The sequence below is a fragment of the Macadamia integrifolia genome, chromosome 1 (assembly GCF_013358625.1).
Source record: "Macadamia integrifolia cultivar HAES 741 chromosome 1, SCU_Mint_v3, whole genome shotgun sequence".
NCBI classification, from domain to species: Eukaryota; Viridiplantae; Streptophyta; class Magnoliopsida; order Proteales; family Proteaceae; genus Macadamia; species Macadamia integrifolia.
In genome coordinates, this window is record NC_056557.1 from 34,963,640 (window position 1) to 34,990,059 (window position 26,420).

At 37.9% G+C, this 26,420-nt stretch overlaps 1 protein-coding gene and 1 non-coding gene across 2 annotated transcripts; both read right to left on the reverse strand.

The window, feature by feature from the left end:
- Positions 1-8,408: 8,408 nt before the first annotated feature.
- LOC122085306 (DCN1-like protein 2) lies at positions 8,409-25,312 on the reverse strand. The gene is made up of 11 exons (XM_042653762.1): positions 25,088-25,312; positions 24,430-24,491; positions 22,440-22,576; positions 19,546-19,604; positions 19,323-19,346; positions 13,489-13,571; positions 13,318-13,382; positions 12,813-12,862; positions 10,232-10,333; positions 9,785-9,844; positions 8,409-8,835 (listed from the first exon to the last, which is right to left on the reverse strand). Exons 1-11 carry the CDS (start codon positions 25,088-25,090, stop codon positions 8,725-8,727), a joined length of 756 nt encoding a protein of 251 aa, XP_042509696.1. The 5' UTR covers positions 25,091-25,312; the 3' UTR covers positions 8,409-8,724.
- LOC122086960 lies at positions 12,163-12,304 on the reverse strand. The gene has a single exon (XR_006142586.1). It is a non-coding gene; the product is annotated as a small nucleolar RNA snoR137 (small nucleolar RNA).
- Positions 25,313-26,420: the final 1,108 nt, after the last annotated feature.

A 26,420-nucleotide genomic window follows, 5' to 3' on the forward strand; every position in this document is an offset into this window, starting at 1 on the left:
AGACTATGAGGATGTTGCTAAAGGCTGTGCTCCCCCTCCTAAAACATTTTCTCTTCAATATAGAATATTTTTCTAAATTTTTATTGGGAGAAGGTTCATTGAGCAAGCCACATATAGGAACACACTAATGAGGTATAACAAAAAGGTATTATACATTAGAGGGGAGCAAGGTCATTTCATGAGAAGAAGAAAGTAGCAACAACTCAACGAACTTTTTACGTTTTGTTTTTTGTTTTTTTGTTTTTGTTTTTTTGTTCTTTAATTCCTCAGTTTGATGAGAGGGCTAGCCAAGGATGTCAAAACCTAGCCTAAACCGATAAAACCAACCAAAAATATTGGGACCAAACCAAACCGATCCTTATTGGATTGGTTTTGGATTGAGGTATGTCGGGATCGACTGAAAATCGGTCCAAACCAAATCGACCAATAATCAAACCAAATGAAACCGGTAAAAAGATAAATGATTATGATATTATAAATTGGTGAATTTATTATCCATTTATAAAATTATTGATGATACTTTTTATCGTAAGGGGAATTGTTACAAATCAATGAATATGAGGCTATGATTAGAGAAACTGATTTGTAAATTATAACAATGCTTCTATTGATTTCCTTGTTCAATATATAAAATTAGTTGGATAGTTAAATGAAATATTGGATAATAGGGCTCATTTCGTGATTCAATATAATTATCTTCTTAGTAATTAGTTATCCATCGGTTTCAATATTAGTTATATTTCCTTTACAATGATATATCATGATTTAATCATAAATTTAAAGTGTTTCCGTCATGTCACTACAGATTATGAATGTAAAATTTCATTATGGTTCAAGCCCAATAATAAACCAATATAAATCATTATTAATCCGATATTGAAAAATCAAAATAAACCGAAATCAAGATTGACACCCCTAATGCTAGCATTGTGTACGAGAATCTTTCATATTAGTATTATATTGATCATTGGATGGTGTGGAAAGAATCTCAGCCATTCATTGGCAATGCCTTGCATCACTACAATCCACCGGCGTGCACCCTTGCAACCCACGACCATGAGCCTCCTACTACCGCCATAGTCTACTGAGGCACCACCAGCCCATACCTCATTTACCACTGCAACCTACTACTGTTGTGGCCATGGTGCCGACATCCTGTGTCTCTCATGTTATTGCACCCTCTCTCTCTCTCCCCCTTTTTATTCCCCGCACGCCCACCTCCTCTATCTCTCTCTCTCTCTCCTGGCTTTTATAATAATCCCCTAATAAGATGATGTAGGAAAACTATTAAAGAATGGGCAACTTTTGTCTGAAAAAGGGATCCATGCGGGGCTCTCCTCACCCATATCCATGGTTGGGGCTCTTGAGGGTCATGTGCACGTGGTGCATGTCTGTTCTCGTCATTCCACCAACACTAATGAGATTTCTTTGGGCGATTCGACCGCTATGGTTGTGCCCTCTCAGAGACCACCTTTGCCATCAAGGTTTTCGTTGATATGCCCAGATCTCTCTGGCCTCGTGTTGGGATCGGGAAGCGTAATGTTAGCTTTGAAAAAACATCCTCTGCAGGGAGCTTTTAGCGCGGTGAAGTGCAGTGAAACTAGAGATATTGATATGTGACAAAAATGATCGAACGGTTGAGATGCAGTGCCCATTCCATCGTCCCATTTCGCGGGCAGATCAAAATTTAACACTAGCCCGATAGAAACGTATCTATCATAGATAACATGGTTTTCATCGGATTATCACTCATCCCCTTCAATGCAGTCATTATTACTCATCCCCTCCCCTAACACACTAAGGGTTAAATGGTTAATACATATACTAGAGTTACATATATCAAAGTTTTTGCTGCCTTTAGAGGCCAAGGATAGTAAGTATGTCATGGCTGGGCTACTATTAATATTCTTACAACAAAAAGTAATGTCATCCGATAAGTTCTTGATTTCCCTGAAACTAGCAATACTTGTGAGTGGCCATATCCCTCCATCCAATTTCGGAAGGAGATTTAACAGCTTTTTTTTCTAAGAACCAGATCTCTTTCAGCTTCCAGTTGTTATCAACCGCCATTCGCAGACCTGCTAGAATTGCTTCCACTTCGATCTCTTAAGTCTGAGTTGCTGAAGATGAACCTAAGCTTGCCTTGGAGTAGTATTCCATAGGCCCATCATGGGGCTACTGTCAAAACATTAGTAGCACCGTTGCAAATCAAAACTGGGTACGACAAAAAAGGATTATGGCATCCTGTAGTTAGGCTTGCTGGATCATATATATTAGGGAAATTCAAAGCATCAACATTCTTAAATAAGCCAAGTTGAGCAATCCAGTTATTGATATTATTCAATATAGAATGTGGGTTGGGGTAGACGGTGGATGCAATGATGTCATTCCTATGTTTTCATATAAAATATAAAGTAATGGAAAAAATACTAAAAATCCACATTTTTTGAGATTGGGAAAACTTTCTATTATTAAGGATGTTGCTTATTAATTGTTCATGGGTGGAAAGATTAAGGAGGTGGGGTCTGAAACCTAATAGGCCCGCTGCCCAGATGTGTGCTGAGAAGTCACATAGGAAGAAAAGGTGGAATATTGTTTCTTCCTGTTGATTACAGCATACACATGTTGTTTCAATGTCCATCCAATTCCCCAAAAGTGATCAAACTGAAATACCCTTATGTGAGATTCTCCATAGAAAAGTTTTGAATTTGGGGTGAGTTTTTTATTCCAGATTAATTTCCACCATTTTCCATTTAGGGTTGTGGTTGGGGTGTAAGGGCTGGTGGAGCTAAGGAATTTGGCTCCAACTTTTGTGGAGAATTTCCCATTAGGTTGTAAGGTACACCTCCATGTGTTGACCTGGGTTGTGAGGTTGTTTTGAGAAATTTCATGGGCTACATTGGTGTTGAAGGTTGTTCTTACCACATTCATGTTCCAAGAGTTATTTGTGATTAGGGTACTTACCTTTTGGGAGGTGTTACCGAATGGCCATGGTACAATGGGGTTGATGTCAGAAAAAATCCATGGTTCATGCCATAAGAACGTGTTTTGCCCATTACCTAATCGCGAGATTACGCATTTCTTGAGAGTTGGGATGATTGAGATCAGGTTGTTCCATATCCATGACCCATAGACCTGTGGGTCAAAAATAGATTTCTGGTGGTAGTATTTTGCCCGAACAATTGTACTCCACGTGGTATTTGGTTCAGATATGAGTCTCCATCCCAGCTTGAGTAGAAGCGCTTTGTTCTGTGTTGAGGCATTTCTTAGACCAAGTCCTCCTTGATGAATTGGACGGCAGATTTTTTTCTAGGCAATGAGGTGGAGCTTTTTCCTATCCTTGGAAAAGTTCCCATTCCAGAACTTAGAGCAGATAGAGTCCATTTTTTTGCAGTGCTATCTGGGAAAGCAAAGCAAGACATTAGATGGGTTGGGATCAAGTTAAGGGTTGATTGGGTTAGGATCTTCCTTCCTACATAGGAAAGGAATTTTGCTTTCCAGGTTGATAATCGATTTGAAATGCGGTCAACAACGTGTTGAAGACAGGAAAATCAGAATCGGGGGTGTAGAATATTGGTTCCAAGGTATTTGGAGTCTTTGTTCATTTCCTTGACACCAATTAGTGAGATAGATTGCGCCGTTTCCCTGCAGAAACATTTTTACAGAAGAACACTTCACTTTTTTCAAAATTAATGTTTTGCCCTATCAGGTCACAAAATAGGTCCAACACCCTTTTAATGGTTGACAGATCTTTTGGTGCAGCTTGGAAAAATATGAAGTTGTCATCCGCAAAAAGGAGGTGAGTGATTTCCAGGGCATTTCGAGTAAGGATGTGAATTTGAAACCGAAACCGTTTATTGAAACCAAACTGAGCCGTTTACATCGAAACAGCAAAACTGTTTAGTAAATGGTTCAGTTATGGTTTCAAGTTTCAGGCCAATTAGCTAAACGGGTTGAAATTGAACCGAACTGTTTAACCCATGGTTTCAAACCGAATTGAAACCGTGAAAATCGAACTGTTTCAACCGTCAAAATCGATCCGATTGACCCGTTTAAAGATTAAATTAGGTGGTTGCAAAATGTCATTACTATCTCATTTGATTCAAAGATTAAGTGTTGTAGGCCTGCAAGTAATTCTAGAGGTAGCTTGCTCATTGTTTGGAATGCCGATTAAATTAATCAAACACACTAAGTAGAATGTATATTAATAAAAATGCAATTTTTGCTTATACCATGGCATATTAAATATATATTTTCCAATATTATAACACATTATTTGGGAGGGGCTGAGAAGAAGAAAATCCTGTTGTAAGCATTACTTACTAACTTGTTAGATGTGCTTGAAACAATTTTCTATCAAAATATTTTCTTTTGCTTAGTTGTTTGGGTGTTTTAACAAAATAAAATGGTTTGCATTTCACATTCTCAAGATTGAATCGTTTATCACCAAAAGCAAATTTTAGTAAATATATGAATAAACTAGCAAACCGATTGCTAATAGTTTAGAAACCGTATGGAATAAACCGAAACATTTTAAAACCATGAAACCGAAACCGTTTAAAAATCGTGGAAACCGAAATCGTTTACTAAATGATTGCAGTTTAAGAAACTGCAACCGTTTAGTAAATGGTGCAGTTATGATTTCAACCAAAATATATGCGAATTGAATCGAACCGAACCATTTAAACCGAAACCAAACCGATTAACACCCTTAATTTCGAGCCACCTAATTCCTCAAAAGAGGTTCAAATCCCTGTAGGCTAATAGAAGTCTTGATAGCACTTCCAAGACAGTAATGAATAAATAGGGGCTTAGAGGGCAGTCTTGGCATATACCTCTTGAAGATTCGCAGTAATCGAAGGATGAACATTCCAATCTGATGGAAAAAGAGACCGAAGCCATGAGATAAATTATCATATCGCACCAATGTTCCCCAAACCCTAAAAATTCAAAGACACCCTTGATTATGCTCCATTCCACTCTATCACATGCTTTAGCCATGTCAACTTTTATGACAACCAAGCCTTTTTTCCCTTTTCTTTTGGTTTTTAGAAAATGGAAAATTTTATGGGCAATAACAATAAGGGTAATTTACAGCGCCACCCCCTGGAGAATGCCAGTATTATAGGAACACCCCCTCACTTTCACCAAATTAGACTCAGACCCCCTACCGTCAGTCACTGTTATGGAATATACCTTATATGCTGATGTCATCTATTATATTTTTCTTTTAATACCAAAATACCCTTTCTAAATGTTAACTACCTAAAATACCCATTTACGGTATTATACCCTGTTCCCCAAATTGAGACCTAACCCATTCCCAATCTCCGTGAAGAGCAGCGGCGATCGATCTCCGTGAAGAGCAACGGTGATCGATCTCCGTGAAGAGCAGCGAAAGCGGTGATAGATGGCGACATGGAAGGAATCACGGCGGAGCTTCTAAAGACATGGGGTTATGGCAAGATCGATACTTGCAATCTCCAAATTGATTTCATCACAACCCTTCCGGCAAAGGCGACGACGGCGGATTTCATCACAACCCTTCCGGCGTTCCTCAAGGCTTTTCAGATTAGCGGCTACGAACCCCCTTCCGGCGACTACGGCGGTAGCAACAACAGAGATTCCTTCACCTCGGCTCTGATTCCGATCATCTCCAAGGATATTGCTGTGATAAAAGCTTCAGATCAAATGGGGAATGGGAAGATCGGTGGTATAGAGAATAAGGAGAGAGAAGACAAAGGTTTCACTCATGTGGATGCAAGTACGGCAATTGAAGAACAGCGGCAGCGACGACGAACGAAGCCGTGGAGGGACTTGCGGCGACTCGCGGAGCAGGCTTCTTCATCCTTTCATTTTTGGATGTGGTTTTGGCTGCACTTGACGCCATGTTCTGCAAGGAAGGTTCACTGGACCCAGAAGTGGTAAAGGGGAAAATAGTAGTGTGCATGAGCGATGAGAACTCGGATGTGGACAAGGGAGTGCAGGCACTCTCGGCAGGGGCTGTGGGTATGATATTGGTTAACCAGAACGGTGTGGTCCCCGAAGCTCACATGCTCCCTGCGTCACATTTGTCACGGTCGGATGGTTTTGCGGTGTACGATTACATAAAATCTACGAAATCACCTACGGCGAACATCTCACCGGCTACGACGGAGCTGGGGACGAAGCCAGCACCTATGATGGCCTCATTCTCTTCCGAGGGACCCAACACTGTGACTCCCGAGATTCTCAAGCCCGACATCACTGCACCAGGGATGAGCATCATCGCTGCCTTCACCCAAGCAGTGGGGCCCTCCGAACTTCCTCACGATACCAGACGGGTTGCCTTCAACTCTTTGTCGGGAACTTCCATGTCCTGCCCTCGCGTCGCTGGTGTTGCTGGCCTTGTCAAGACACTCTACCCCCATTGGAGCCCCGCCGCCATCAAATCTGCCATCATGACAACCGGTACCCATATCTTAGATTACTACTCTTGAGGGAGCTGGCCTCTCATGAATTTTCTGATTCTTCTTTATTTCTTTGTAATGTTCAGCAATTACAACGGATAATTTGAGGGGTATTTTTGGGATAATAAGATAAGGGTGTTTTACTTATAAGGGTTAAAATGTCATTTCATAGCATCACTTAACAGAGACTGACGGTAGGGGGTCTGAGTTTAATTTGGTGAAAGAGAGGGGGTGTCCCTATAATAATGGCATTCTCCAAGGGGTGGCGCTGTAAATTACCCTAACAATAATGTCCGAGATTTGACGGCCATGGATGAAAGCGGCCTGGAATGGAGAAATGAATTTGTCCAATTTAGTTCGGAAAAGGTTTGCCAAGATTTTTGCAATGATCTTATAACACACGTTGCAAAGATTTATGGGTCGGAAATCACCAACATAACAGCCGTCGTCCTTTTTGGGCATTAGGCAAAGAAGAGTATGATTAACCCCAAAAGGAAGGGTAAACTGAGTGAAAAAAGTTTGGACCAAGGTAGTGATATCATGTTTTAGTAAGTCCCAAAATTTTTGGTTGAAACACACCAGAAGGTGGCATTTCTCATTTCAGCATCCTCGGGTATAGAGCGTATGGCCTCCACTTCATCATCCACCAGGACCTTTGAAAATAAGCATTCCACAAAGGAAGGATCAAGAGAGTTAAAAGTTGTGAATATGTCTTTGAAATATTTTGAAAAAGCAAGGGCAATGTTTCCATTCCCTCAACTAGGCCCCCATCTTCATTCCGTAGAAAATCAAATCTTCTTTTGCAGATATGACATTTCCAGTTCCCTGTTTGTTAGGTTCGAAATGCCCTTTCATTGCCACTGGTAACCTGACAATTCCTTGTCATTTTCCCACGAGTCTACCGTCACTCACCTCCTCCCCTATTTGTTGAAGGTTTGAAAAGCCCTTTCATTGTCCCTGGCAACCATCCTAGCACAAAGACCGTCGATGAAAGAATTCTCTACTGTGGCTTGACGAAAACTCAGATGCTAAGATTTCAGCCTCTAAGCTCTACACAGACTGAAAGGTAAGATACAGTCTAAATAAAATATCCAAACACAACCAGTCTAATATGGACCATGTGATTGATAAGACCACCATATTTGCCAGAGATGGCTAATTCAAGATGTCCACTACGGCACTACCTACCCATATAATGCTCCATGTCTTCCACGGACCCTCGACCCTCGACCCTCGACCCTCAACCCTCAACCCTCAACCCTCAACCCCCCCCCCAAACGCCCAAAACACACACACACACACAACCCCACCCCCAACCCAACAAAAAACAAAAAACAAAAAACCTCCCAACCCATGAACCACCCATTTTTATCACTGATGGCAGTGTAGTCATGGTTATGTATAACAACCAGATCTCTTCAGCACAAATGAATTTTGGGTTTGCAGGACCATCTCAAGAAACAGAAGCAAGAGAGATCCAACACAGCATCATCAAAGGCCTGTCAATGGGATGCCAAACCATAGAGAAATGGACAGATTCAGTAGAAATGGTGCAGTGGGTATAATGCAACCAGAAGAATACCTGACCTAGAGAGTTTTTCTCCGTACTTTCTGATTTCTAATCAATCAAAAGATTTGAACTCTGTACCATGAATATGGACAGAGAAGTCATTAGCACAGCCCATAATTTAACTAGTAAAGCAAGCAGAAAATTGCAGAACTATTTTACACACTATTATAGATATTCTGCTTCCTTAGTTTAATGAATATGGTTTTTCCAATAAAAACAAAATCCATATAGTTGAAAGGTTTCACATAATTCTCCAACAACAAAAACCAGGAAAGATATTATGTAAATGCCCTAGCACACTGTCCTGCCACAAATTTTATGTTCATCTAAGCTATTAACCCAAGGGCATGCCAAAAAATATTCTGGGTTGAAAAAAAAAAAAAAAAAGGGAAAAATAAGCCCCTGAGATTGTCATTTCTTATTAAAATATTGCATTAAGAATGCATACTGTCCATCAGCAATCGCAATAACAATTGGGTGAATCAATTACCTTAACAGGAGAATGAAGCGAATGTCAATTTGGTACTAATTTTTTCCCTTCCTCTTTTTTTCCTCATTATCTACCATGTAAACCGATTTCATGGGTGAGTTCTGAGAAGGGAACCTTGAAGCATCACAATCTTATCACACTGCAGGCAGAAAACAAGCACAACAAAACTAGTATACACTATAAACTCCTAAAAGCAGACTCTTTAGTTCCCTGCATCAACTGTTCTGTTGGACAATGCCATTCTCAATCAGGTATTCAACGAACTCATCAATCAGGTAGGGCCAAGCACCTTCCGCATCGTAGTTTGATAGAGCAGGGCCCACTGTCTGCACAAACCAAGACATGGCAAACATCAACTATGGATTTTTTTTCCTTTCAATAAACAATCAATTATCTGTTAAGAATAAGCATCCATCTCAGAAAGTGAATTTGAGTTATCGCAATGAGATACATGATCTAGATTAGTATGCACAAGACCAGTGCATCACATTGTGAAGCTTCCAAGAATCATTAACCCCAGTGCCTATCTGATACCTAAGCTTGTAATATTTGCTGATGAAACTTCTCTTTCGCCTTTGCTTATCATTCAAACTTTCATTTCCCACATCAAACTGCCAAAAGAGTCTGTTTTCATCCCCCCCCACACCACCCCCCACACCCCCCAAAAAAAAAAAATATATTATTATTATTTCTCAAAAGCAGTTCTTATAGAACAAACCATGGAGTATAGAGTTCCAGAATCCAGTCCAACCTTCTGGCCTAGCACAAAGGGCTACTTATGACTGCCATATGTGGCACAACACCTTACAGCCAATTTTGGTGCACAGATAGGCCCACCCCCCTCTATTTACCTATCAAGCCAAAAAGATCTTGCAAAACACAAGGGCAAAGTCCCATACAGGGTAGGCAGTTTGGTTGAGTTGGACCATTTACAATTCATGTGGCCAATCTAGAGGCTGCTGTATCTATCCACTAGTTCATGTAGCCACACCATCCCTCTACATGGACCAAATACAAGCAGCCACAGTGTTAGGCTAGAACAACTGTTCTGCACTTGTGCCTTCACTCACAAGAATAAGCTATTTATATTTCAAACTAATGAATGCCTGACAAATCAAGCAATATATTCCAATATTTAATTCATATACCCAAATGGTGAAGTGCCATGCATCAAGCTGCAATGGTTCTGAACCACATGATCCAGTTAAGTGGTATTATGCAATGGAAAATAAGAAATAACCCTATGAAGATGTAATATGTTTGTGTAATGCTTACCCTTGCAAATTCCAACAGTTGAGACCACGTGTCCCTTGGGATTGCTTTGTTGTGGCGAACCTAAGTTGGATGCATCAAAAAATAATAATTAATGAAAAAAGCAGCAATGGTAGGTATTTTGTCACACACACACATACATGCACACAAAAGCTGCAACAGTGGAACTAAATACACCGATTAACTTCTTTCCAAGGACAGCTGGAAAGGAATCGTTGCAGGTTTGAAATCAAAACTAATGATTAAGACCCAAAAGTCAAACCATTGGCTCACGAACCTAAGAGAACTCATTATTTAATCACTGTTTTAGATAGGACCCTTGTATCTTCCCACCAAAACTCAGCAAACATAGAAAGAGTAACACATTTGTCAAACACAAACTCCATGTGGAAACATGAAATTATCATATGTTCCACAACTATTTATGAAATGGTCTTGTAGTCTTGCTACCTGTAAGAACTGGCACCAGTGGTCAACCAGTGGCCACTGTTTTTCAGCAAATAGTAACTGCCACATCCCAATTGCTGTATCCAATGCAAGAGACTTCTGACCCTGCATTTAACAACCACTATCAGCATCCAATTTACGAATAACCTGAAAATTTTTCAAAAGTCAGGACAGAAACGAAAAAGAAAATGATTTTTTTTCCAATTAATGTGAGTTCCTTTTCATTTGAAGTTTCCATTGATTTACCACAACATTCACTAATGAAATGGAAAATTTGGGAGATTAAAACTTATAAGGGCATAGAAGAAAAATACATTAGCAAGATTTTTCAAAAAATAAATAAATAAAAGATGAAATGCCAGGAAAGCCAACTGGGGGAGGCTTTTGCGACATTAGCTTTTGATAAGGAGTTTCCGGTTTTTTTTTTTTTTTTTTTGGGGGGGGGGTGGGTAGGTAGAATGAACCTTAGGTTTAGACTGAGCACCCCTGACAGGATCATAAGTGACCCAAAACAGAAAAGTCAACATAAGTCAACCTCCTCAGATGAAGTTCAACATCTAACAATCACTCACAAACAACTAGAATAGATGATCCTCAGAATACAGCAGTGATCTAAAAGTCATATGAAGAGTAATTAGAGAATAACCAAATCTGAAACAGAAATTCATGAAACAAGAGAAATTTAACTACTCAAAATCAAAGAAGCAGATCAGCTCCTATTGCTGGTTGAGTCGGACTTTTGGATGGGTGATTCAATCCCCCAAATATCCGACTCAATGGTCAGATTTAAAATAATCAAAAAATAAATAAATAAATAAATATCAGTTCAGGGTTTAAAACAGGATAGAAATTAGGAGATTCTAATTAGATCATTCAGAAGCTCTGATCAGCAAACCACCCTGGTCAAAGGCCCCTCAAGACAAGGCCTTGAATACCCCAAAAGGGTGACTAGATCTGATGGTCAGATCTGCCCAATTGAGAACTTGATTTGGACTGAAAATTTCTCTAAAACAGAGCAACCACAGAATACTTAAGAACAACAGATGAATATCAAGAGTTGAATTACTTGAATCAGAGAATAGAACAAAACACAACAATATCAATCAATAGAAGATTCAAATCAGCACCTTAATCGCATGGAAAACATAACATAAGAAAAGAAGAATAGATAGATAAATCTGACAAGGAAAATCAAATCCTATCATTAATAACAAACATAAGTGAAATATGAAACATAATTTTAGAAGGAAAGATCCCACACACAGGTGAGGGTGTCCCAAGCTAACTAAACAACTTAAAAGACAACTAAAAATAAAATACTAGCTAACCTAATGAAGCAAATCCCATATGCCTACCTTCGAACCATATTTTAGGCACATCAAAGTGGCTCATTACATTGAAAACACATGGGACCAAAGTCCCAACAAATAACTCAACCCAAGGCTTATTTCTCATCAAACAAGCCCATTTATTTGAGTTATCTGCATCGGTTGTTTAAAGATCATTTGACCATTCTGAACCTTAATAGGCCTTAACAATCTACAGATCTCTCAATATCTACTTCCATGCTCATATTTTAACTTCTAAATGAAAATTCGACTTTTCTAACAGCAACCCAAAAATAAGGTATTCATTATTCGTAGTCGAAAATCCTGCCAGAGACCACTCTCTTCACCTTATGTTGAACGAAATATATAACTAATCCTCACAAAGCGCTTAGACAGGTTATGTAAAATGTGAACTCTGTTATGGATCATGACGATAACATGCAAGTTTGATCCAAATGTAACACCATTATCAGACATACAAATATGCAATACATCAATCAAGAGAAACAAGCGAAAAACACTAATAGCTAACTACTCTCCAGAAAGGGGTGCCCCTGGGAGTAGGGGAAATAGATGGGAGAAGACAACAAGCAGTTGAGTAGAATGAAGTATTCTGAGACACAATTAACCTGGTGCAACAATATAGAAAGCACCCTACTGTTTAATACTGGCAATCTGTTCATCTATGCTTTTGAAACATTGAAATTCCCCACCAAGAAATAAGGAGAGTACACAAATAAGCAGCAGCATGGAATATCATCACTTTAGCACCTCATACTCTTCAGAACCTTAGGTGGTTAAATGGCTTTTAAAACCAAGAAAGATGAAATCATAGTAGGAAAAAGTGGAAAAGCAGATGCGTGCAATCATGTTGTTCAATTCATAACCAGAAATGGTTCAGAAAGTAAACTATCAACAGGAATAGCTGGTGATGCCAATATTCCTCAGCGCATCTGATATTATTTTTCTTGCCTTACCTGGAATACAAATACAATTTTCACTATTCATCGATGTATTTGCACTAAAAACAATTTCTACCCAGAATATTCAGTAGATATCTGACCCAATATCACAATGAAGAAAAGCCAAATTAAACAGAACTCGGTCTCCCATACAGTACTAACTGTGAAGTATTTTGAAGAAACTTACAATGATAATTTCAAGTCAATCAAATGAGTCAAATATAAAAGCAACCTGACAATTATCAATAGATAAAAAATAGCAGCTTCCATTAATTAGCTTACGAGCGACAATACCTTTTCTTTAGCCCAGCCAAAGGCAAAGTTGTATATCTCACGGAACTTCTCTGGAAAAACAAATGAGGCACAGAATATCAATGAGTGACTAAACAAACTTCTGTCAATATGTGCTATCATTAAACAATTCCTTAAGGAGAGAGTTTTCCTTCATGCACAGTGAAGGAAAAGTACAGCCATTAATGGCTGTCAATGTCTGCCACCTATATATGAATGGTAAAAAATGCACCTCCATTCGAAGTCCTCAGTCAAGGGAGAAAATCCCTTGACTGGGTGAAGGAAAACTCTTTCCATTCCTTAATCACCAAAAGAAAAACATCCATCGATTACCCCAGAATGTTGATCCTTTTTTTTTTTTTCAATGGAGTTGCAAGATACAAGTTTTATTCTATCTGAAAGGCACGACATACTTTTTTTTCTTATTTTTTGATGCATAAAGTGACATAACATATAGAAAATTCTAAGATTGCAGAGTTTGTGCTTCCTGGAATATTAAGGGACATACGTTCATCTTTTAGTTCAGAACGCATATATTGTATCCTTTCGCGAAGCTTCTCAAGTGAATCTACCCTGTCATCGGAATGTTTGATCTTGGTAAGCTCAGCCATTACAGTACCTTAAGTTCTTGAGAAGGTTGAAACATTGAAAAATATTAAGAAGATTAATCAATGCTCACCCCAGTGACTGCAATCCACCTACGAACTCCTGCTTGGAAAATTCACACATCGTAGCAGCCTTCATATGCCAGGACAAAACCAGCTGCAAGAAAGGAAAAATCCATATGTAATCAAGAACCTTCAATCCAGAGACAAGTCATCATCATTTTTTTCTTTTCTTTTCCTTTTTCTAGCAAATAACTGATTTTACTAAAAAATAAGAAAATATTTCCATTTGCTTTTCTTTAGAGCTATTTTTGAAAGATATTGCCTCTCCATTTTTTTTTTTTTCCAGTGAATACCCAATTTTATTCAAATCTAAATGGGGTGGGGACCCCATGGAGAGAGCAGACCAGAACTTCACAAAGATACAACAGGTCACACCTACACACCTGCACCCCCTTTCCCAGAACTGAAGGCCCACAAAAGGTCCTACGAACAGAGTGATTCTCAAAACTCACTATAAATCCACCCCCCCCCCAAAAAAAAAAAAAAAAAAAAAATCTAGAATTTCCCAATGTAGCTTTCCATGGGAATGGCATTTAGGGTGCATAAATATCTTGCCTTCCTTATCAAATGAGGGTACCTCTCCAAGAAGCAGTATTCTGAAAAGACATCCAACCAAAGACGTAAAGATTGGGATCTTATTTGTAATACCTATACCTGAAATGAGGGTTAGTTTAGACTTTTCACTATTGTTGTAGGTTCTTAGCCCACGGCCAACTGAGGACTATGACTTTAATGCTCAAATCACTTGTTTCGAGGTGGGTACCGTGGGTTATAGATCCGATGAGCTGGTTGGTGTTCTTATGGGTTGGTCATTATGATAGGTGCTTGGTCGTAGTAAGGGTTTATCTTATATTTTGGTAGTGTAGCTAAGTTTAAGTTAAAAATTAATTTTTGTGCATTTAACAAACAAGCCTATAATTGGATTAGTGGTTATGACTTCAATAATGGGGAGGTTTAGGGTTCAAGCTTCCTTGCTTGCAATTTTAGGAGTTTTTATTTTACTCCTTAAATCTTAATGGAAACCACTTTACAACTAACAACCTTGGGAATGGGGAGTTGTACACATAAAAGGGGAGAATCTTCTTAATGCTAGAATTTAGGAGTTATGATAAAAGGTGGAGGTTTTAAAATAAATCCCTAGTAATTAGAAGGAGATAAAGTAGGAAAATAAAACAAGATAATGAAACATAATGGGAGGACGATTTAAACTGGAAATTTAGTTAAAGGGAAAAAAAAGTATAATAATAATAATTAAATATACTAAAACTAAAACCCTCAAATCGTGGGTTGTGCCTTAATTGATGAAATTTCAATAATGGGAGTATTATTTGGGGATTGGGTCTTAGTGCCTTTCTTTTAGCCTATTAATCTTTCCTAAATAATGGGATACAATTGACTAAGGGAGTATCCAACTAATTTGGATTTTCCTATGAAGAATGTGTGCTAACAGATAAGGATAACACCCCTTTGAGCTTTACACCAAAAAAAAAAAAAAATTTTAGCCAAATCGTGGAGTGGAAGAGGAGAGAAAAGAGAGGAAGAAGAAGAAGAAGGGAGTAGAAAATACAAGAAAGTTGACTGAAATTTCGATCAAACAATGGACTCAAAGGAATCCCTAGTTGCTGCTATTGGAGTATAGGATACTATTGCAAGAGAGGTATGTATCGTATAATCCTAAATTTTGGTTTATGAGAATTTTGCATGGATTGCAAGATAGATAATTGTTTTATTCTAGGGAATATGTAATGATGTATAAATATGGGATTAATGTCATTACAATACTGTTATGATAATGTATTATGAGGATTTTAAAATTTAAACTTCGGACTCAAAAGGTATGGGTGATGGGAACTAGTGTGTGTTTTTGACATGTTCACTGGGGAGGGCTGTTTCTGTCCAATACTCAGAGAACACCAATAACTTCTTCTAGAAATCAAGTTTGGACTTCTTTTTTTGTGTATAGTGATAATAGGATTATTAAGGTTTCTGAAATTTTTAACTTTATGTGATTTCGATTGGTAGGTTCATAAATTCTGTTTTGGGACTGTGCTGCAGAAGAGGGCAGTTTCAGTGCCTGAGATTGAGAGTGATAGTATCCAGATCTAGAAGTGGTTTTTCATCATGATTTTTGGATTTCGAGATCTCGACATCCAGATCTCGCAGTTCCAACAGTTCAAAGCTCGATCTCTGCAACTCCTCTCTTCTGGTAAATTAATCTCCCATTCACCTCTTTCAAATTCCTCTTCTTTCAAACGCAGATTACAAGAATCATCTGCCAAGACCAGAGGATTTCTCCAAGGCACTGTACACCTTCGGTATCGGCCAGAATGATCTCTCCTTCGGGTTTCAACACACGTCAGAAGAACAAGTTCAAGCTTCAGTTCAGGATTTCACGATTTTTGGGCCATTTTGCTGTTCCCAGAAACGGCGAAACAAGTCATACTTGTTTCGTCATGTCCGCTTCTAGGAACAGAAATCACCAAAAATTTTGATTTCTATTTATGAAAACAGGCGAAACGGAACGTTCCGTTTCTATATGAATCTGGAACTATAAGTTGGACCTTATGTTAAAAAGCAGGAAGGATAGAGAATTTTTTCCCCGATATTTTTAGGTAGTATTGCTATAAGGGTATGGTTTAACTATGTAAAAGTGGGGAATGATTTGGATTTTGGAAGATATTATTTTATAACTCTATTTCCTGACGCATAAAATTTTTTTTTTTTTGGTTGGTAGGACGCATAAATTTTCCAGCAGTTTATGTATGTCATTTTTGTTGCACATAAAATACAAGTGAACTTTCATGTTAGTTACGATTCTCGATGGAGATCTTAGTTAAGAGTGAATATAGTTGTATATAAAATTTGGTTAGAAGTCTAGATAGTTAAGGTGTCGAGATGTGTTTTTTTATCAAATTAGTACGATTATATCTACTTGTAGAATTAAACGGTATAGTGTAGGAAGGAATTAGAGGGGGAAAATGTATTTATCAATAATGAATCATGATAGGATTTGTATTGAGGATGAATATAAGGCTATTTATAGGAGGAAATTATTGGTCTTGCCATCGACGAGATCGGTTTATGGAGCGACATCAGGTGAGTAGAACTAAACAGGATCTCTAAATATTATGTTTCATAAGCTTATCTTTATTTACTGTTTTATGAAATGATGTGGTTTAAATGTTTTGGAACAAATCTTGTTTCATCATAAGCTGATGTGAAATGAAATGTTTTACATAGTTATTGTTGGATGAATGTAATACCTCCCTTACCAATAGGGGTTGAATGGTTCAGATGAGTTTGGAGAATGAAGGATGGTGAGGCGGACCGCCACATAAAGGCAAGGTTTCCCTCTCCATAGGAACCTTGTACCGAACTATGTGAGTCTCCCATTGACTTCTAACAACAACACAACACAACTCAGCCTTATCCCAACTAAATGGGGTTGGCTACATGGATCCGTGTATATATATATATATATATATAAAATAAAATAAAATAAACTCTAGGACATCCCACTTATGAAAAATCGGCAACCCAGATCTTTGCCCTCCAGGCAGCTCTGTTAGATGCCATACTATGGTGAAGACCTATCTTTTGCATGTCTCTTCTTACCAACTCATCAATTGTCCTTGGCATGCCCCTAGCCCTTTTAGCTTCATCCATCTGAATCTAGTCTCTTCTAAAAATTTGTCCCTCACCGATAAAAGCTCAATGGGTATAGTTAATCAGATCCTCGACTAATGAACTTTCCCATGATATAACTTATATGCACTCCAGATAATGCTTATCAACCTGAAAGCATGGCATCCTCCTTTAAAAAACCAAACAAACATTTAGAATTCATACCCTTCCAAATAATCCACTTTCACTAATTTCCCAGAATACTCCTATTACATCCCCTTCCAAACTCTCCCAGCTCTTTAGGAATAAAGCCATAGAGAAAATATTCATGCAGTGGCGTTGTCCCTTCTCTTTCCATATAAGTCTCTCTCACTTCTACCTCAGAGAAACTCCTCTCAACCCACTGAACTTCCTCCCACAACAGATTGCCCAATCAGTGCCCTCAACTAGTATATTGTCCTTCATGATCTAACCCTTTCCTAGTCCCTAAATCATATGCACATGCTGAAATGGGAGCCAGTAAATCTGATGTTCTTCTATGAGGGGAAAGAGAGACACAATTACCTGCTTGGTATTCTAACCATTGATGCAAAGGAGAAATTCTCCACTCTTAGGTGTACAAGGAAATATGTTGCAGAAATAGCAAAATTTGGAATTTTTGACTAATGAAACAAAGACTAAAGAAATCAAATAATAAAATGCAACGAACTTGTGATGATGTATAGAATTATCAGACAAATGATGTGGCTACAAGAAGACTGATTCCGGCCTGGGAAAAATGAAAACCATGGTCGAAGCTCAGGCCTGAAACCGAAACCCATGGTCGAAACCCAAGTTTTGAGGGTCAAAACCTTGAAATGAGATCTGGCACGTCTCGATTTTGGGCCTGACCAAAACCAGGTCCAAAACCGAGATCTCAATCCTTGAACCCAAAACAACCATAGACAAAGAAGGTATTGCACCCCATTGCAATTATAAATTGATAGTTTTATTAATTTGTGTTGTTATACTTTTCTTTGTGCAGTAGCATCACATTAAGAGCAGGAAATTCAACTGTTGTTCTACATTCTATCATTTTTTCAGAAACTTACCTAAGCAAGTCAAATAGTCAGTAAAGGCTTAGTTGAGTTTAAGGATTAAAGTATCGGTATCGGTATCCAAAATTAAGATACGTATCAAAGGGTATCATATTGCATAAGAGATACGCTAAGACATGCACATAAATGGATAGGAAACACTTTTTTATACACTTTTGCATTAAAAAATAGTTAAAGAAAGCTATATATAACATGTATTATGCATAAACACTAAAGTGAGAGTACCGCACTGAGAATCCAAGGTTTGTAATTGTTTATGGGTGTGAAATCCTTGTTCCTAACATTGATTTCCACTTTACGTAGAGAGAAAAATGATTGGCAACAACTTTGAAACAAAAACCCCTCTAAAAAAATTGAGTTTTGCTGAAAAATGACCCATGTTGGCAATTATATGACTGCAGCGCACCGTATCAGTCGTATCATACTATATCAGTATGTATCGGGAAACATACATTTCACCTCGTTTTTTAATTTTCCATAGAATAACGGTGTGTATTAGTGTTTATCGATGGCGTGTATATATATATCGATCCAAAAGGATTTTAAAATTTCCATGTAGCATATCGGTAGTATCATATCGGTAAGGGCCAATACTTTAAACCATGGTTGAGTTACCTAAAAGTGCATCAAATGTGATTCGTGAAGGGCCAGTTAGGAGAAAGAGAGGAAACCTGGGAAGAAATCAGAATAGCAAAGGAAAGGAAGAGAAGCACACAAGCACGCACACTCACGCAGAGCACAAAATCCAATTCAACTTCCTATTCAAATTCACTGTGTCCAATGTTGGTACAAGCAAGTATTTAAATGGAAAATAACAAGATTCCTACTTAAACTCTAGAAAGGAAACTAGTAAACCAACTCTAAGTCCTATGTATCCTGCTTTGGAAATGAATATGAAATATATAAACTATTAAATAAACTAATTCCAACCCTTGTTGGACCGGTTCAGCTGGGTTTTGGCTTCCAGAGCCGGTCTTGTCTATTCAACCAATCAAGTGCTACTGCAACAGTGACCATGTATAAATGTTTTATCCAACCATTATAATTTCTCTCACCAAAATATAATTCAGTGATGTTACATGTGGAGAAAAATGTACTGACGCTGTCATCGAGTAAGTACATACCATAACAATATCTTGAGGATCCACCTGCCAAAACAAGGTCCACAAATAAGTCACTCACTTTAAAAATAAAAAGGCTATAACAGTCTGACCATATAAAACCGCTCAAGAAGACAAATATAAAAAAATAATTCAAAGAACAACATCTATCCGAGGTACACAAATATTGGAGTCTGAGCATTCAAAAAATCCAAAGTACCATTCATTCAAAAATTAATAAAGTTACCTGCAGGTCATTGCAAAAAAGAGTGATGCCATCAACTAAGATCATGTCAGCATATGGGTCTGCACAAACTGACAGGATCACTTAGAATATGGATCCGAGGTGACAAGAGCATTTGCATACCATATTTTATTGCTGCAGAAATTAGGAAAACTGTGTACAAGCTCTGCTTTAACAAACCATATTGTAAAGGTAACTAACTCATCGGGACTATGAAAAATAATTCTGCAGAGACCAGATACAGTATTTCCTATCTGATCTTTATCATTAAGAAAGACAACAGCATAAAAGACTGACAAAACCAATCGCCAGAAGACAAGAGAGAGTACAAACACATTATACACTATGCCCATTGCCCATTCCATGCAGCAGTGAATATGTGCTGATTAGTGGAGAGCGATCTCAAGTCCTTCAAAATGAAAAATGGAGCAGGGTCTCTAAGACATGATACAATCAGCCGAAGACCCAAAATTGAGTGATATCAAATAGCCAATGAATTAATCTAAGAGTTAATGTGGCCAAATTGGCAAGTAACAAATGCAAAAACTGTGATTCTTCTAAATGGCATGAAATTCGTGAAATTTCAGCAGCTACTCCCTCCATCCCACCCCTACCCTTCCTCTATGTCTAAGAGGATTGTCAACTTATGATTAGAAGTATAGAACAGTAACGCCCCCAACCCCATTAACCTTGGCACAATATTGTCCTCTTTGCCTCAAGGCTTTAAAACACATTGTGCCATGCTAAGGAAACTAGAGGTTATCAACTAGCCCAACAACATCCCCCTAGGCGATGTGCGACTAAAGTTTGCACACCTTCACCAATCTCCCAAACCCCCCAGTACTTCTGTATTCTTGGTGGGGGCACCTCACGATCTTCTAGGCGGTTTGGTAAACTTGCATATTCTTGGGTGTCACAAGAAACATTCTTCAAAAAATCATGTAGCTATCATATCACTAATGTTCATTAGTATCTGTATCACTTTGCTGATAACATTTTCATATACAGACTTATGGGAATGATGGTGATGGAAGATAGGTAAGAGATCCTATGTAACTGCAACGGTAAGCAGCCCAAGCTATAATCCTAGGAGGTTATAAACAACACATCACAACCATTTCCTATCAAAACTCAACCAAAAAATAACTATCACACTGGCCGTCTGGCTATAAGACCTAGCTGAAAACCAAAAATAAGTCCACAGATTATTTTTTATTTATTTTTTTTTTTTGGGGGGGGGGGTGGGGGAGAGTGTTGGGACCAATCAGACGAACTCCGGCTTTTACAGAAAAACCTTAGCTGTTGAAGAATCGAGGAAAAATTAATTAACCTTCTTTAACTTCATATTTTCACAAACTGCTTTACACCCAACTAGTACCAGTAACTATGCAGTATGCAGTATTATAAGAACCAGGTCTATTGCTTTAATCCCTGTTGAAATTCAATGTTATCCGGTCTTCCTACCTCCCTAGCCCCTTGGGTTCCGATCAAAAGTCTTAAGAGAATTTTATGCCATCCCCATGGAATGTCAATACAAAACTTACCTGCAATGAAGAAAATATATGACATTATCCAATGCCAGCATATTATAGATCTAACCATAGGTTGAGCTGAAATTAAAGACTAAGGTTCTTTCTTTTATTTTTTGATAGATAACAGAAAATTTAATTGCAGTAGAAAGAAAAGATACAACAGCAATGTATAAAACAACAAGGGAGGCCAAGACGTCAATGGATCTAGTGATCTACTTGGTGGAATAAGGTCCCACTTATGAATCATTCCTGGAAAACCCAAGATCATCAGCTAGGGAATTAGCCATGAGAAAGAAAAAAACTTCCACGAGATCAGGGAAGCCTTGGTTTTCTATTTTAAGGTTTTCTGTCTTTTAACAATATCTTGATGGAAGGATAAATATATCAACTGGTGACACATATTGATGGAGGGCCTATAGGGAAAGGGAAAAAATCCCTGAGTGAACTCAGAGTTGCAGAGGAGAAGAGAAGAATAGGGGGGGAAAGGGGTCACACGTCTTACACCATACCCGACACTAAAAACCTTCAATTCAATCCATCGTTCAAAATCTGTCTGATAACTTGGATTACATGCCCTTATATAATAATTGAAAATTAAAACTTGCCTAATTAAATCTAAAACTAAAATAGCAACTACTAAATACTTCCTCAAGTCTAACTAATAAAATTAGAAACGAAATAAAACTCAAATTGGAAACTTTTTAATTGACTAACTACCCAAAATAAAAGATACATATCTCCCCAAATAAAATAACTCATCATTTCCTAAATAAAGTAAATCTTAAAATATTCTATTGATCCCAAAAATTAAATCAGGTCCAGTTGGTATCGGTTGAGATTTCCCAAAGGGTCAACCCGATTCAGCCTCAATTCTGCATCACATATGCTTTCCAAAGCAGAGAAGACTACAGATCTGCCCCCTCAGTGTTTCTATCCCACAAACTTCCAAGAGATCCAGAGTAAAAGTGACCTACTTTTCCCACAATTAAGAATTTAAGACAATTTTAATTGAATCAATAGGCAATCAGGAATAACTTAAGCTTGGATTACACATTTTTCAAAAGCTAGCATGTTTTCGAATTGCCTTTTAATCTCTAGCTCAATTTTTCAATTGTCTTCTGATCTCATCAAGTCGTGTAAAAATTCAAATTGCAATATTGCATACATGTAGCAGATTGTATCACAAGGAAAATATGCACCAAGCACATCACAACTTCAACATTGACAAAGCATCCACAAGAAACTTAATCATGAACATAAAGAACGAACCTCTTTATTCTTTTTTTCTTTGAACATATCAATCAATTTAATCAAATCAAATTATACACAGTTACCAAGTGCACCTAATGAAATGGTGAAGCTTGCCTTTGTATCTATTGTAAAGCTCCTCAAGGTGTCTAGAATCAGTAACTGCTTTAACCTGTGGCTGGCTGTAAAAAATATCAAAAGCCCCCTCAAGATGCCAATCACTGGACTTCAAAGCCTGAAGAGCAACTTTTTCACTGCACAGGAGGGTGATTTGTAATAAATCTACAAAGAAAAAATGATACTATATAATTATTAGACCATGCTGGCTAGGTTGTGCAAGTAAAATCTAAAAAAAGACAAGCTGCAAAGTCAAAATATTCAAGATATTAAGGGTACAGAGTTTGAAATACAAGCAAGGCTTGAGGAGTCCATTTTGACCAAGTAAATTGAAACCAAAATATTTCACGAAACCACCAAAATCTAGTCGAAATTCTGCACATTTTGGTGGTCATTTTCGTTTTGACCATTTCGGTAGTCAAATGGCCATATCTTGGCTGAAACTTAAGGAAGGCCCTAATTAAGCATCATCCCCAAACACAATGGGAACTGCAAATTGTTAAAAGAACACTTAAATGTTAGTTTGGTTTTGTACCCTAGGTTGGCCGCGTATGGCATACCTTGGCTATTTATCCCAAGCATAGTGTATGCCACACATAATTTAGTAGTAAACACAAAAATAAATGGACTAAATATGCAATTACAATTTTCAAATGGAGAAAAATTATTTAATATTATTAAGTGTCAAAAGGTTACAACTTACAAGTACACCGTACATCTACAAGTGTACAAGTGTTATGACTATAACTCCATAAGTGAACAGTCAACCACATCAAAGGTGGAACTCAAAAGACCCCTACAAAGCCCTTCCTCCTACTCCTTGTCAATACCACATAGTTTTGGGTACGCTCAAAAGATGAGGAAGATTGCTGCCACCAACAAAATCGCTCCTCCGACTCTATCACAAAAGCAGGCCATGTCATCTTCTGTTTGAAGAAATGCTCAAAGTCCATAGCAACCTGCTGGGTTTCATCATCAACATACTCGAGGTAGTAGGTACCCCAACCTTGGATATAGATCACCAGGTTGGGAAGATGATGCAAATGTACCTTCCCTGTAGCTGTTTGGCGGACGGGCTGATATGGTTGCTAGGGTCTTGGGAATGCCACACCCAGTGACTGATCATCATTAGTCCATAGCAACCTGCTGGGTCTCATCATCAACGTATTCTAGGTAGTAGGTACCCCAGCCTCGGATATAGATCACCAGGTTGGGAAGACGATGCAAATGTGCATTCACTGTAGCTGTTTGGTGGACCCGGCTGATATGGTTGCTGGGGTCTTGGGAATGAGAATATGTTTGGAATCCTGCCTGAACTAGGACTCAACATAATGAAAGAAAATAAACTCATAATAAGACTGGAATTATAGGATCTTAATCCTGCCTGAACTAGGACACATAAACATTGCCAAAATAAGAAAAGAAACTGAATACAGAACTCTACTTAAATAGAACCACAGTCGACTAGGAATAGAATTCCCAACATGACTAGGATGCCTAGAGAAACAAGGAACTCTGAAATTCCTGAAACCACAGGTTCTTCTCTCTTGGCACTGCTGCTAGTGCCCAGATACTACATCACACTAACTGTCCATGGGTCACTCTTGGTCGATGCAACCTGCAATTTTCCACAGCCCAGCTTAATTTCAAGAGGCAGCAGCCAGAAGAAAGAACTGGCCATCCACTCAGCTTTGTCAGGGAAGAGGACTCTAATGGTCCAACATATTAATTAAAAAAAAAATGGTAATATCAGCATAGTTAAAAAGAATAATTAAGCTGTCATTTGGAACAAGGGATCCAAAAAAAATCTATATGGGATATGGAATGATAAAGAAACTGGTGGAAAGTGTGATTCAAGTCTATGTCACCAACAACATGAATAAAAATCAAGCAAGCACCAAAATAAGACACAAATCGTACATATATTAACAAAAAATCTACAAATTTTTTATTCCAAAAAAACAAAAACAGCTCTTAATGGAGTACCAACCTCGTCCCGGTGATTGCGATGAATTGTTGGACTTTGTCACGGTGACCTCTACTCAATTTATGCTGCAAACCAAGTATAATCTCGTTTATCAACCAAAAGCAACAACATTTCAGAAACAAAAAGAAAACATCGACCAAAAAACATAAGACCGTACGTCCTCCAACCTAAATATCCCAAAATCTCAGAGAGAAAAAAGAGGTACTGACTTCGAAACACCCCCCCCCCAAAAAAAATCATGGGCTTTCAGTAGGGGTGCGCAACTTCACATGCACTAAGAGATGGTCATCTGCTATCTGGATAGAAAATATGTTCTCTCTTTTTTCTTCTTTCTTAAGGAGTTTTACAAATCTAAATTTCAAATTAACAGGAGAAATAAACATACAAAATCCTCCTAAGCCAGCGAATTAGAGTTTCAAAGCTCAAAACAAACATTCAGAAACAGTCTGATCGCTTTTCTATAACCAAACTCCAATACAATCATCTAAAATCTTTTGAATCACACACTTCATCCAGAATGAAATAGAGAGATGAAAATAAAAACGATTCATGGCGCTATAATTCAAAAAGAATCAAATTCTACGCCATAAGTGAAAACTTTCATATCATGCATGGAATGGGATGAGAATTTCAAAACTCGAAAATTAGGGGAGTTACTGACCATTTTGAGTTCGAAAGAATCGAAACAGAACCTTGATTCTCAGAAAAACGATTTTTTGAAAGGGGACTGGAGCGAGCAAGAGATTAGGTTTTCGATCTTCGTTCTTCACTCTTCGCTCTCTCTCCTCTCTCCCTCTCTCTCTCCCTCTCTGTTCTTTGGGCCCTTTATATTCTCTGCTTTTTGCTTCACTTCCACTGTTTTCACACCCAGAGACAGCGTCGTCGACTACGCAATTTGCTGCTGGCAGCAGTCTCACTCTATGTTAATTTATTCATATTACATAATTACCCTCAATTTTTCCTTAGATTTACGGTCGTGTCTGATAAGACTGGATGTACTGCTTCTTCAGTGGACTCTATTCATGAACCGTTGTTTTAGCATCTTCTTAAGAGATTTTGTGGCCTACAACTCTAAATAGATTCTTTTCTCGCTCTAATTAATTTATTCATATTACATAATTACCCTCAATTTTTTTTCAAATTACGGTATGTCTTTAAGGTTGGGTCTACCGGTTCTTCAGTGGACTCTATTCATGAACCGTTGTTTTAGATTCTTCTCAAGAGATTTTGTAGAAACGATACTATCTCTACATAAATGCTCTTCTTTCCCTCTCTCCATTTATTATTAATTTTTTTATTTTTTATATTATAGTGGAAATTGGCCCACTCTTATTTTAATGAGTATATTGGGTGGGCCCATGAGGGGTGTAGGCGAGTAGGAAAAAAGAAAAATAAAAATTAAAGTAAGGGTGTCAAAGACTCAAAGTTCAGCTCGAACCGGTCGGTTCATTAAAACCAATCGAACCAAATTGAATCTTTATTGTTTTGGTTTTGATTAGGTTTTATGGACTCAGTGAAAAACTAAACCGAACCAACCGAAACAATCCAAACAAACTTGATAAGACCAGAACAATAATAACCCCATAAGAAACGAAAAAACCCAAAAAAAAAAAGATTTTTTCATTAGTTTCCTTATTTATACATGTAAACGTGAAACCAAATCAGATAATGTTCGATTATAGCCTGATAACAAAAGAATAATAAGAACTGGCTAAAACCGAAAACTCTTAATGGTTTTGGTTTTGGGTTATTCCAATAATAGATTGAACCAATTCAACCTGACCAAAACCGGATCAAAACTATTGAGAAACAACAACCTTTAGTATGATCCCTTGCCAACTGTGCTAAGGCACCTCTTAGATTACCCACATTTCTAGTTTTTAGGGCAATCCCAACTAGATGTTCCATCATGTACTACAGAAGACTGAACAATGGTCATTTCTACTTCTATAGAGAATCTTTTAATTGGTTGGATCATCAAGAAATATATAAGT

What these genes read in the sequence shown, in the direction of transcription:
- LOC122085306 (XM_042653762.1), bottom strand. An exon ending in TTTTTTGCAATGACCTGCAG is followed by an intron (nt 19,347 to 19,545) that starts GTAACTTTATTA and finishes TTGTTTTGGCAG; the next exon opens with GTGGATCCTCAAGATATTGT. An exon ending in TTGGCTGGGCTAAAGAAAAG is followed by an intron (nt 10,334 to 12,812) that starts GTATTGTCGCTC and finishes TGTTAAATGCAG; the next exon opens with GGTCAGAAGTCTCTTGCATT.